This window comes from Notamacropus eugenii, chromosome 4, assembly GCF_028372415.1.
Source record: "Notamacropus eugenii isolate mMacEug1 chromosome 4, mMacEug1.pri_v2, whole genome shotgun sequence".
In the NCBI taxonomy this organism is placed as follows: domain Eukaryota; kingdom Metazoa; phylum Chordata; class Mammalia; order Diprotodontia; family Macropodidae; genus Notamacropus; species Notamacropus eugenii.
In genome coordinates, this window is record NC_092875.1 from 35,782,030 (window position 1) to 35,795,610 (window position 13,581).

Below are 13,581 nucleotides of genomic sequence, written 5' to 3' on the forward strand. Positions count from 1 at the left end.
CGGAATGGGGACTCCCTAGCTGCCTTTGTCTCTCTTTTATTTCCTTCCTTTAGCATCAACCTCAAGAGGCCACTAGACTGCCCATGGATAGAGCTTGAGTCAGTACTTATCCTCACTTACAAATAGTAAATTTGAGGATTTGGTCAGTTCCAAGGTAAGGGAAAAACCAAACAAAACAAACCGATGCAAGATCATAGGCTTAGATCTGCAAAGGACCCTTTGGGTCATCCACTCCAAACCTCTCATTTTGCAGATGAGGAAACTGAGGCCCAAAGAGCTTAAGTGACCTTGCCCAGTGCTTGTGAGTCTTGGGGGATAGATTTAAACCCAGTTCTTGCTAAGCAGCTGGGGGTGGCATGTAGGTAGAGCCCTGGGTCTAGATGTGTGACTTTAGACAAGTCACTGGGTCCCTAGTTTCTTCAGTTTCCCTATCTATAAAATAGGGCTAATAATTGCACCTACCTCCTAGAGTTGTGAGGATCAAGTGGGATAACAATTATAAATTACTTAGCATAATTCCTGGCACATATAAATGCTAGTTTTTTTGTCTGGGTTGTTTTTTTTTAACCACCTACAAGTATAATTTTTATTACTGGAGTCTCAGTCTTCAGACACTTCAGGACCGTGGCAAATCTCCACTTTGTAGCACTGCCTTAGTATTTGCTGTGAACACAGCATTTTTCTAAACTTGAGATCTTATTAAAACATTGAGATTATCTGCTGTCCTGCCCTCATGTACCAGATGCTTCAAAAGGATGGCCTGTAGTGTTGTAGGGGAAGATCACTGGACTGGGAGTCAGGTGCCCTAGATTCTCATCTGGGAGCTGCCATTAGCTAGCTATCTGTACGACCTTGGGTAAATCACATAATCTCTCAGGGTATCAGTTTCCTTATTTGTAAGATTGGGGAGGGGTGCTGGGAGGAACAGGTGATTTCCAAGGTCCTCTTCAGCTGAAAAATCTCGTGACTCTTAAGTGAAGCATGAAGTTGGAGGGAATCCCAGATCCAAGCTGGGAATGGCATGCCACAGTTCCCGGGTGACCCTGAGATATTCAGATCACAGCTCTTATTATAAAAACTAATCAGCTCTGTGTCCCTGAGGAGCCAAGAGAGATCAGAGGTGATCTGACTGACCATAGGCACTAAGACGCCTCTAGGAACACAAAGAACAAAATTAAAGAGGTGGATAGCTTGTGGTAGCACTTTCCCCACTTGTTCTGCTATGCAAGTGACAACTGACCTCCCCGGAATCCCTGAACTTCATGGAATGTAACAGAAGGAGGAAAGAAAACCCATAGGGCTCTGGAGTAGCCTGCAAAACGTCAAGCCCAGGAGATCTTATGAGAGGGCAGAAATTTGTTGCTTAAGACCCTGCCTTTGGCTCTGCTGCTGGTCTGATGCTTTGCCCATACAGGCAACCTTTATCCTGAGAGTGGAGACCCCTGAAATCGATAGCATTCCTCATTGACTATAGGACTTTGAGCAAGTATTTAACTTCCCTGGGCCTCAATTTCCTTTCTGTAAAATGACCTCTCAGGTCCCTTGCACCTCTAATTCTATGAGCCTAATGTGCTTTGAAATAAATGATTAAACAGTTCTTAACCTGAACTCTGAACTTGCTTTGAAAAACATTTTCTATACCTGAATGTCAATATAATTGGTTTCCTTTGTAACCATATGTATTTTATTTTTATTCCTTTAAAAACATAATTCTGAGAAGGGATCCATAAACCAAAGGAGTCTGGGACACACAAAAAGATAAGAATTTTTGGTTAAAGAGAATTTGGGGAACAGCATGAGGGTGCTGGGCTTAGAGCTAAAAAGACTTAGCTATGAATCCCACCTCTAACTCTTAACAGCTTGTGTGACCTTGAACAGGTCATCTATTTCTCTGAACCTTATTTTCTAAATCTGTCAAATAAAGATAACAAAACCTGTAAGACCTGCCTCTTAGGATTGCTGGAAGGCTCAAAGGAAATAATGCATGCAAACATCTTTGCAAATGTTATAATGTATCATTCCGTATGTCAATGTCAGTTATTATTATAAGTCCTCTTTATCATGTGACTCATGAAAATATAAATCAAATCCAGTAGAAATTCAGAGCTTTCTATTTATGTAGAACTCTAGATTTAGAGGGGACAGCTAGGTGATGCCTTAGTACATAAGGTGTCAGGCCTGGAGTCAGGAAGACTCATCTTCATGAGTTCAAATCTGGCCTCAAACACTTACTACCTGTGTGACCCTGAGCAAGTCACTTAGGCCTGTTTGCCTCAGTTTCCTCATCTGTAAAATGGGCTGGAAGAGGAAATGGCAAACTGCACCAATAGCTGTGCAAAACAAACAAACAAAAAAACCCAAATGGGGTCACAAAGAGTTAGACATGACTGAACAAAAATAAATTTAGAGTTGGAAGTCTCTTTTGAGCTTATATTGTACAACTCTCTCATTTTACTGATGGGGAAAACTGAGGCTTTGAAAGGTTATGTAATAATAAGAGCTAGCATTTATATTGTGCCTACAGTGTGTCAGACAATGTTCTAAGTGCTTTAAAAATATTAGCTCATTTGATACCCACAAAAACCCTAAGAGGTAGGTGTTAATATTATCCCCATTTTATAGCTGAGGAAACTGAGGCAAACAGAGCTTAAGTGACTTTCCCAGGATCACAAAATTAGTATTGGAGGCTGGATTTGAACCCAGGTCTTCCTGACTTTAAGCCCAGCATGCTATTCACTGTGCCACCTTGACCCTGGTCATATAGGTAGCAAGAATCAGAGACAGAACTTGAACCCAGGTCCTTGAACTTCAAATCTAGGACTTCACAATCTAGAAGCTCTAAATCCTTTTTGTATAAGGGACCTCTTTAGTCATTCAGTGTATCAGTAAATAAGCATTTATTAAGCTCCTACTATGTATGAGGCATTTGTGCCAAGTGCTAGGGATGCCCACTGAATGGACTTGCCTCAGACAACCTGAAACCTGTTAAAGACCTTATCTTAAAAAGGCCAAGGTCTCTCACTGCATTCAGGGCCATCTCCAGTCATCCTGATCTATATCTCACCACTGGATCCAGATGGCTCTGGAGGAGAAAGTGAGGCTGATGACTTTGCATAGCTATGCCTCACTTAAATCCAATTCACTTGCATGTCATGGCATCACCTCCATGGTGTCATAGTCCTCTTCTAGAACAAAGGACAAACAACCGGGAACCAAGATGGCAAAGTATGCAGTAAGTCGTTCTCACCCTCCCTTATAGACTTAGAAAAACCCAGATAATATAGCCCCAGGAAAAATCCTGGGACAGTGAAGCCAGCAGAAAGATGGGGTACAGCAATTTTTTAGCTTGAGAGGTTAAGGGGATTAATGGGAAAGGTCCTTCTTGCTGTAGCTGAAGGAGGTATCCCACCAAGCCAGCAGTAAGCCCCAGGGTGGTACAGCAGGCAAGCACCAACACCAGATACACATCAGCTGCCACCACCAGCTCCCTCTCAGCACCAGGTAAACCACTAGATCATTACAGCATACAGCTGCCAGCACTGGAGATCCTAGCACAGAAAACCAATAACCAGGCCCCTAGACCCCAGCACAAGAAGTCTGGGACAGTGCTCCTTGGGCCCTACAAGCAGAGACCAAATTAAAAAGCTGAAAAAAAAAAAGGCAGGTAACATGAGCAAGAAGAATCAAAGAAAAACAATGACGATAGAGAAATATCTTGGTGACAGGGAAGATCAAAACAAATTCAGGAGGGGATGATATGGTCAATACACCCACATCTGAAACCTTAAAAGAGAATATGAACTGGTTTCAAGCCCAAAAGGGCTTCTTGGAGGAGCTCAAAAAAGATTTTTAAAGTCAAATAAGAGAGGTAGAAGAAAAATTGAACAATTCCTTTAAAAATACAATTGATAAAATGGAGGAAAAGTACACTGAAGGAAACAACTTCTTAAAAAATAGGATTGGCTAAACGGAAAAGAAGGTACAAAAGTTAAATGAAGAAAACAATTAGTTAAAAATTAGAATTGGGCAAGTGGAAGCTAATGACTTTATGAGACACATCAACAATTAGTCAAACAAAATCAAAAGAATGAAAAAATAGAAGAAAGCATAAAATACCTCATTGGTAAAGGACAAACAAGAACAACTTGCAGGTCAAGGCATCAGCTTCCTGATGTCATTGGTTCTTTTAGAGAACGGAGGAGAAACAACAAGAAGGGGTAAAAAAAAAAAAGGAAAAAGATAGTTCCTGCCCTCAAGAGCCTTATAATTTAATGGGAGAGACTACATGTAAACAAATGTGTACAAACAATCTCTATATAGGATCAATAGGAAATAATGAAAGTATGATGGCACTAAAATTAATACAGATGCAGAAAGGCTTCTTTTTAGTTGAAAGAAATACCAAATTTCAATTAGAGATTAGTGAAAGTAAAAGTTTAATTTTTTTTACCACCCAAGTTCATGGTCCCTGTGAAATTTATCCATGGACCCCATGGCACTCTATATACCCCAGTTGAAGAGCCCCCATGCTAAACCATACCACCCCTGTTAAAGTATCAGTTTCCTCTAAAAAATGGTTATAATAACCCTTACCCAGTCTGCCTCATAAAATTGTTATAAGGAGCAAATGAGATAATTAATGCCTTGTAAACCATAAGGAACCATGGAAATGTCAGTTATTATCATGATAAGGCCCCCATAGAGATAGCTAAGTGCCGCAGTAGATTGGTATTTGTTCTTGAAGTCAGGAAGATGAGTTCAAATGTGGCCCCAGACTAGCTATGTGACTCTAGGCAGGTCACTGAACTTCTCTGTGCCTATCCTAGCATTTAGCTCACTGGGTTATTGTGATGATCAATAAGAGCTTTGCAACCTTCAAGTGCAATATAAATGCTGGTTTTTATTATTTGACTGGTGGAAACATTAACCAAGCCCAGAAGAGATTTAAAGCTCTGTGTTTGCATGGGATTAAGACTGAGAAAAGACCTTAGAATCACCTCAGCCAATGTCATTTTACAGAGCTTGTGTCAAACTCAAAATAGAAATAAGGACCACTAAACCCGGATATAAAGATCCCTACCAGGCCATAGAATGACTTAGAAAACCATATGTTCATAAGTATCTGTGTTCTATTGTATTTTTAATTATTTTGTTAAATACTTCCCAGTTACATTTTAATCTTGTTAAGTGCCACTGGGGAGTGTTGCAGGCCTCAGGTGGGGTGGAGGAGGTTTGGAGATAGAGGTTACCCATTTGATATCTCTGTGGATCTGGCTCATCCTAGGAAACGGGCTTTCCCAGGCAAGGTTGAAAATAGCTAAAACATGTTCTGAAGATAAAAAAAAAATACAAGGAAAATGTAGAGGTGGCCAAAAGCCAAACTGGTGATGCTATTTAAAAGTAGTTCGTCCTTGGGGCAGTATGACTTGATAGCGTGCCTAGGCCTTGCAGAGAAGGGAATGAAGGGGTGTGTGCGTGTTCCCTAATTTGAAGGAGTGAACTTTCACACACCTGGCAGAAAGAAGAATGATCAGCCAAGGGGAATCATGAGGACTGCGCCTCCTCTCTGGCTTCTCTCCCATTCCGGACAACTCAGGGGGAAAAATCATTCATCCAAAGGGCATTATCTTATTTGGATTAGCAACTCTTTTAAAAATAAAGGCATTTTCCCTTAGATTTACTACTGGAAGGGACCTTAGAAGTAATCTAGTACAATTCTTTTACTTTTATTTGCCTTAAAAAAAATGGAATCAAATGACACAAAGTCACCATAATTCTACAAATGCCCAATGCACCCAACACCCTCATCACAGAATCACACCCTCCATAGTTCCTCCCCCACCTCAAAAACTGTCCTCTCTACTTTATGCTCCTGGCTCGAAAGGTTAGGACCTTACAATGTGTGGGTATAAAAGGAGGGGCAGGGGAGGAGGGCGGGATGGCTTTACTTCAGCGTGGAGGACCATGAGAGCCTCATTTAGCCTCTGGCCCTCCCTCAATCAAATCAGACTCCAGTCCTTTTCTACCTTAGCCATTCCCTCTGGGGGACCCCCTCCATTTCAATTCATGCCACCATCTTACCTAAAAAATCCAACCCTCCATCCTGGTCCCTCAACAATATCCCCATCTGTATGAGGATGTCAGCTCCATATCCCAAGGTCTCATGGATCATCCAGGAGAATGAATAACCCAGGAGGAAAGAAAGGGGTATATAAAAGCTTGGGGGCAGGGAGGGTGACATACTGGGGAGCTAGGGAAAATGGGAGAAACATTATTTTCATGTTTACAAGGTCTCTGAGAAGCCCTCTCCACACCTTCCCAAGACTCCTGGGTGGTGGTACCCAGAAACTCCCAACCTCTAATTGGGCATCATCGAAGCTACCCAAGACAGTGATTTGTCACACCCAAATCACAGCTATCCAGAATTACTAGATGGGCAGTTGGTAGCATCTAGGTAACCAGGCATGGAATCTCAGGTCTCTTTCTCACCCATCCCACCTCTACCAAGAACAGGCAGAAGCTTAGGACAGGGTTTGCATGGCCAGTTCTACATTGGCTGACCCCTAACAATCCTCCATATGTGCAGGACAGTGCTGTTCCATGATGTCCTTGGGTTGGGAAGGGGATTGGTTTTATTGACTTCTGGGAGTTTTGTCTCACGGCAAGTCCCCAAGGGACCATTTTCTGTCTGCTAGTGTTGCTGGGACCAAGACAAGAGGAGCTCACCCGCACATTCTTCAGATGAAGAAACAGAGCTGGAAGAAAGGAGGAAGTGATTTACCCAATGTTATACAGGTCAAGGTACCTGAGCCAGGTTGTGAAGCCAAGTGATTTGACTCCAAAGACAGCATTCTTTACACTAAACCATGTTGCTTCTATCACACAAAGAAAAACAGGGGGAAGCAGGATGGGAATCCAATATAATCCAATCTAATAGGCATTTTAAATGCCACTTAAGTATAAATTGGGCATCTAGGTGACTCAGTGGATAGAGCCCTGGGCCTGGAGTCAGGAGGACCTGAGTTTAAATGTGGTTTCAGACACTTACTAGCTGTCTGACCTTAGGCAAGTCATTTTACTGTATTTGCCTCAATTTCCTTGTCTGTCAAATGACCTGGAGAAGGAAATGGAAAACCACTCCAGTATCTTTGCCAAGAAAACTCCAGATGGGGTCATGAAGAGTCAGATATGACTGAATAACCACAAAGTGCAAATCATGGTGTTGGGTGCTGGAGATACAGAGACAAAACCAAAAGCACTAGCGATGTATTCTGTGATGTGTACATTGACAAATCTTTTTTGGCCACCTGCGTGTGTCCATTGGATTATGAATTCTCTCTTATAAATTGGTTTCAATATATCTAGCTAACTGAAATCCCTTGACTGATAACAAGACATTTCCAAAAATAAAGCTACTATGTTGTTTGTGTGCGACTTTCCATGAACTTATTTTGTAGCAGCAGCAAAAATGAAATAAGGAAGTAAGCTGTGAGAACTCTCTTACCCAACTCTCTCTGCTCAGGCAGGATGAGCCTGCAGTCTTTACAAAAGGGCATTTGTTTTCACCTTTCTTTGGTGTTCTGGACTAGATTGAGCAGCAAAGACAGAGTTTGGGGAAAGCCCTGTTTGGTTGACTGGTGATTCTGCCTAACATTTGTTCAGGCAGGGCTTGAAAGTTTTGAAGGTGCTGGGCAAGATGTGATAAGGGCCTGAAATGAGGAGGTGAGGTAGGTCTTTCTATCCACATTTTCTAGATTAGAAAACTAAGGCTCAGGGGAATTAGGTGACTTGCCCAAGACCACACCCTTCGTAGGTCCCAAAGGTGGGAAAGGAAGCCAGATCTTTGTGACTCCAGGTTCAACCTGTTGAGTCTCCTACCCACTAGGGCTTTCTGAGACAGACTTGGATGATATGCAGAGGAAGGCTGCCTGGAGATATGGCTCAATCTGGGATTCTCCTTTCTCCAGAAAACCTGGCCTCCATAACCACTTGACCATCTGGTACCTGTTTCATTATCTGTAAACATTTTAAAATACTGGATGAACCAGCCCTTGGTTGCCTGAGGTTCTAGGACAAAGAGTATTTCACATGATGGCCCATTTAGAGACATTGCCACTGTTAGAACTAGGGAGGAAATTCAATTCAGCAAGTATTAACCAGTCTTTGCAATGTGAACACCAGATTTACCAATTCTGGGCCTCAAGGGGCCACCAGGAGGAAACAGGATATATGCAGGATATATAAACAGGATATATAAACAGAACACAGAGTGGAAGGTGATGGGAGCAAAGGAGGGAGCCAGGAAAAATTGCTCTGGGAATATTTGAGGAGAAAGAGATAGCTTTTCAATTGGAGGGCGTGGCAGTGGGTCTGGGACCCTGCAGCTCCAAAAACTCCATTGAGGACACAATACCCGAGTGGGGCCAGGAGCTGACTTTCCATGCGTACAAATAAGGAGGCAACTGGAAACATCAAAGGAATAGAGAGGCAGGCGTTTGCCAGGTGGGTGATTCTATTGAAGAGATGGCTCTCCCTTCCTCATCTGTAAAATGAAGATAATCACAGCCCCTATCTCCCAGGGTTGCTGAGAGGATCAGATGAGATAATATTTGTAAAGGGTTTAGCACAAATAGGTGCTTATTTGATATTAACAGTAGGCACTCAAGGTTTGCTTTGTCGGCCATTTACATCGCTCATTTCCGGAATCACAGAGCAGGTTGCACACTTCAGCCCACCTGAGACTCACAACAACCTCGTCTAGTCGGGCTGCGGCTTTGCTCTTCATGCCCATTTTACAGATGAGCAAACTGGCTGAGACACGGCTAGGCTGTGGTCAGGGAGCCCCAAGGTCCGCGTCACTGCCCCCCTCGGAGCCTCGACTCCCCATCTGTGAAACGGGGACAGAGTCCGCCAAGCCGCGAAGTCCCAGGTGTTGTGGCCCTGAAGCCTTGGCCAGCTCGGAGCCAATGAGAATGAAGTAGGGGAGCGCTGCCCCCAGCCCGGAGGGGGATGGGAGGAAGACCGCAGGACTACATATCCCAGAGGGCAGCGCGACCCGTCAGGAAGCCCGACTCTCATCCTTGGAGCTGGCTAGACTAGAGGGACCCGGGATAACCGAGTAGCGCCTGGGTGGGGGCGGGACCCAAGCCGGCGCGGGGTGTGACAGAGGGAAGAAGGAAGACGAGGCGGAGCCTGAGCCCTAGGGGGTGGGAGAGGTAGCGAGGAGATAGTGGGAAAAGTGGGGAGTGGGCAGGGTCCGCGCCTGGAGCGAGGGCTGACGGATGAAGGGCGGGAGCTAGGGAAAGATGGGAGAGGTAAAAACCCTAAAAAGGGAGTGGGAGAGGGGCCTGCGACTCGGCAGGAATTGGGAGAAATGGATGGAGCGAATTGCAATTGGTGGAGCTGTGGACGAGAGGGCGGGGCCTAGGTATTTGACTAAGGAGAGGGATAGGTTAGAAGGAGTTGGTCCCCGAAGGGGGAGAGGAGGGAAAAAGAGAGAAAATAACGGGGGGCGGGGCTTCCCGAGGTGGAGAGAGCGAAAGACCCGGGAGAAGCAAAGAAGGGGCAGGGCTTACTCGAGTAGGGTGGGAAGACGGGAAAGCGGAGGGGGTGGGACTTACTATAGGTTAGAAGGAGGGAACTGCTTGAGGGGGCGGGGCTTATTCTACTCAGTACAAACCGGGAGGGAAAGGAGATGAGGGTCAAAGAAAAGGAGAAAAGGGGCGGAGTTTACTAGTGAGAGAATCCGGGAGAAAGGGCGGGCGGGGGCGGAGTCTAATCCTGACCGGTAGCCGGAGTGGGGGAGGCGGGCGGGCGCGAGGCAGGGGAGAGGCCTGGGCCGCGGCCGTTGGCGGTTGGCCGCCGGCGGTTGGCGGCGGCAGGGGGCGGGGCCGGGGCCGCGGCCGGGGTGTAGGCGGCGCTGCCGGCTGGCCCCGGAACACGCTTAGTGGAGCGGAAGATGGCGGCGGCCGCGGCGGAGGCCGCTGGAGCTGAGGTCGAGCAGAGGTGGAGGCAGCTCGGGCTCTGACCCTGCTCCGGCTCCGGCTCTGGCTCCGCGGGCGCTCTCGGCTGGGACTCGGCGCTCCCCGGAGGAGGAGCGGGCGGGCGCCCCGGCGGCAGTGGCGGCCCCGGCCGAGGAGCTGCGGCAGCAGCAGCAGCGGCGGCGGCGACAGCAGCAACTGCAGCGAGCAGCCGGCGCGGGGCTTCCCCTGCGGGGCCCCCGCCTCGGGGCGGCTGTGGCCGCGGCCGCGGCGGCGATGTTCTCGGTCCTGTCGTACGGCCGCCTGGTGGCCCGGGCCGTGCTGGGCGGCCTCTCGCAGACCGATCCCCGGGCGTGCGGCGGCGGGGGAGCCGGCGGCGGCGGCGGCGGCGACTACGGGCTGGTGACGGCCGGCTGCGGCTTCGGCAAGGACTTCCGCAAGGGCCTGCTCAAGAAGGGGGTCTGTTACGGGGACGACGCCTGCTTCGTGGCCCGCCACCGCTCCGCCGACGTGCTGGGTGAGTCGGGGCCCCGGCCGCAATCGGCCCGCGCCATCTCCATTCTCCGCGCCTGGCCTCCCCCGGGCACGTGCGTGCCGGGCCCCGAAGGGCCGCCCCTCCCCGCCCCATCCCCCGCAAGGTCATCCCGGGACGCGCCCCCCGGTACCGGGACCGCGGCTGGCGCCCCCCGGCCCCCTAACCCGGACCCGGGGTGGCGAGAGGCCTGGGCCGGGCCGTCGGGGCCACAGGTGCCCGGGGCCTCCTCCGCGTGCACCTGTAACTGTCAGGCTGGGGGGCGCCGGGGGCGGCAGCGCGCGGGGCGGGGGGCTGGGGAGCTTCGCTGCCTTGGGTCTCTGGTCGTTTCCTCCTCATGCGCCTTAAAGACCTGGAGCACTTCCTCGTCGAGTGAAGGACGCCGTGACTTTGAACTTGGGTTCAGATGTCACCGCGGGTGGCTCCGACCCAGAAGTTGGGAGTGGGGTCCCTGACGTTTCAGATGCGCTAGAAAAGTTGAGAGTTGGAGACAGGTTTTGGGAACTTTCCACTTACCAATTTTTTAAATTCTCCTTTAACCTGGAGCTGGAACAACTGCTGTCAGCTGATCTGTGAATGGCAGGGGACACTCGATTTCGTTAGGGTGTCACTGCTGACCTTTAGTGGAGAAAGACCTTCAAGCATGTGAGGAGTCCCAGAAATCTGATCCCAAGTCAGTTTGTTCCCTGTTCTGTAACCTTTCCATCGGGGCTGTCAGGAGTTCCCTTTTTCCATTGCACTTGTAAGTACTTTCTGCCTTTCCCATCCAGCTTCCGACTGACCTCTCTCCCTTTTCAAGTTGTAGGCATCAGGGCCAAAGGATATTGAAGGGAGAGACGTTACTGTTTGTCTTCTGAATGAATGTACTTTGCACAAGCTCTCCAGTAAGCTTCTAATCTGGTTTTCAAAAAAGTCTTGTGGGGCTGAGCCTTCTATTTGAAATTGTTCTGAATAATACCCACTACTTTCCATACATCATCTCATTCTGTCCATCATCTAATTCAGCCCTCACAACAGCTGAGAGAAGTAGATGTTATGTTCATTTTACACATGGGGGAACTGAGGCTGGGAGCAGTCAAGTGTCTTCTTACCCCTCCTCATACAACCAATGCTTATAGCTGGCATTTATGTTCCACTTTCATATTTGCAAAGTATTTTGCATACATTATCTCATTTCAGCCTCACATTGATGAATTAGGGACTGTCAGTGTGATTATCCCCACTGTATAGAGGAGGAAACTCAGATAGCCAAAGTGCTTTGCCTGTCTTCATAATAGGAAGTGATTCAAACCCAGGACTCTTCTGGTCATGGTTCTTTCCTCTACATCTTATTACACAGAGAGCAAAGAGAAAAATGATAAAGGGCAAGTCAGTCAGGGAAAGAAGGAAAAAAAAAGTAAAAAGAAAGAAAGAGAGAGAGAGAATTAGTTAAATACCTGGCACATGCTAGGCAAGTCCCAGGTGCTTTACAAATTTCTCCCTTGATCCTCACAACAATGCTGGGAAGTAGGTGCTATTATTATCATCCCTTTTTCTTTGCTGTTGAGGAAACTGAGTCATGTAGAGGATAAGTCACTTGCCCAGGGTAGCACAGCCAATAAGTGAGGCTAGATTTGAAGTCCTGAGTCCAGGCCAAATGCTGTATCCACTTCACCACCTAGCTGCATTTGGTAAACAGAACTTACCAAGTGCCAGACCCTGTACTAGGTGCTATGGGTACAGGCAAATAGGTCCATATAAGGTCTGTACAGAATAGCTGGAAGGAAATCTGGGAAGGGAAGGCTTCCTGGGGATGGGTGCTGAGTTGTATTCTCTAATCAGAACCATAATGCATCTACCATATTGCCTAACAAGCATTGGGTTGTAAACAAGTGCCAGGTGAGATCAGGGATTCTAACAGAGCAGGGGGACTGAGGGAGATCTTAGGTCCGTGGTGCCATTTGAATTGGACTTCACTTGGTGGAGAGGAATTCACCCGAGCAAGAGTGAGAATGAGACTGGTGGGGCATAGGGAACAGTGTGGGCAAAGACAAGGAGGTAGGAAGGTGGGAGAAAGGGCAGAAATTCAAGGGGTCAGGCAGTTTGCCTAAAGAACTGAATTAGCCATCATCTTGGATGATAAATCTCACCCCCAAGCCAGTTTCCTAGGGAGGGGCCCATTCTGTCTACATCCCAGCCCCTTGGTAGACTGGACTGATACTGGGGCCTGTGGAAGAGGTGAAGGTGAACAGTGAGTGTTGGTCCCTGGAGCTCCAGGTCAAAGACTCTTTTGCACCCTGAGACCCCTCAGCCCTCCATTTCCAGAAAATGGGTGTTCTTGAGCATGAAAGTGTTTGTTGCTTGTATGATAGCCAGGAATGAATTGACTGTGGGCATCCAGGACTTGTGGACTGTTTGGAGCAAAAGCTGTTGGTAGTGAAAGTGTTTCTTTTCTTTTGTGAGAAAGAGATAACTGTTTTGTTTCTTCTTTACCCGAAGTGATTTGGCCTGTTAGTCATGCAGTGACTAAAGTGTGCCAGAGAACTTGGTGTTTGACATTCTCCTGCTTTTGGGAAAAGCCAGGCACTGGGGTTTAGAGGTGGGTGTGGTGAGACAGAAGAGCCACTCCCTGCTCCTGGAAAATTGGCATAGCCCACACTTACTCTTGGCTCAAAAAGAACTTAACCAGTACCAACAGGACTTTGTCCCCTTTTGTCCTACTTCCTACCTATAACTAAGCCTGGCTTCTCTTCTACTCCAACTGAGGGTTTTTTAAGGACATCACAGTAAGAGATTATTTACCTTTTTTTTGTCTTGACCCCAACGTATGTAATCACTTGGCTTGCCTGCAACCTTACACACCCACACCACAGGGTAAATTTCACTTCTATAATTCTGCCAAGTAAAAAAATTATAAACGTATGAATTTGAAATCCTTTTTGGTCTGGTGCCTGCTTTGCTCCTTCTCTCTCCCTCTCTCTCTCTCTCTCTCTTTTTTTTTTTTACTAGAATCTGCTCCCTACTATATGACTCATAATTGAAATGCAGCAGAAATCCCTCAGCATACAGCACTAGAACAGTAAAATACAG

The 13,581-nt window shown here is 47.1% G+C and overlaps 1 protein-coding gene across 1 annotated transcript in view; it reads left to right on the top strand.

Annotated features, from left to right (window-relative positions):
• The first annotated feature begins 9,886 nt into the window (after positions 1-9,886).
• The window catches only part of PPTC7 (protein phosphatase targeting COQ7), a 39,373-nt gene continuing 35,678 nt past the window's right edge, over positions 9,887-13,581 (top strand). The window contains exon 1 of the mRNA XM_072600480.1: positions 9,887-10,497. Within this exon, the coding sequence (XP_072456581.1) occupies positions 10,257-10,497 (241 nt within the window). The 5' untranslated portion in view covers positions 9,887-10,256. The remainder of the gene's footprint in view (positions 10,498-13,581) is intronic.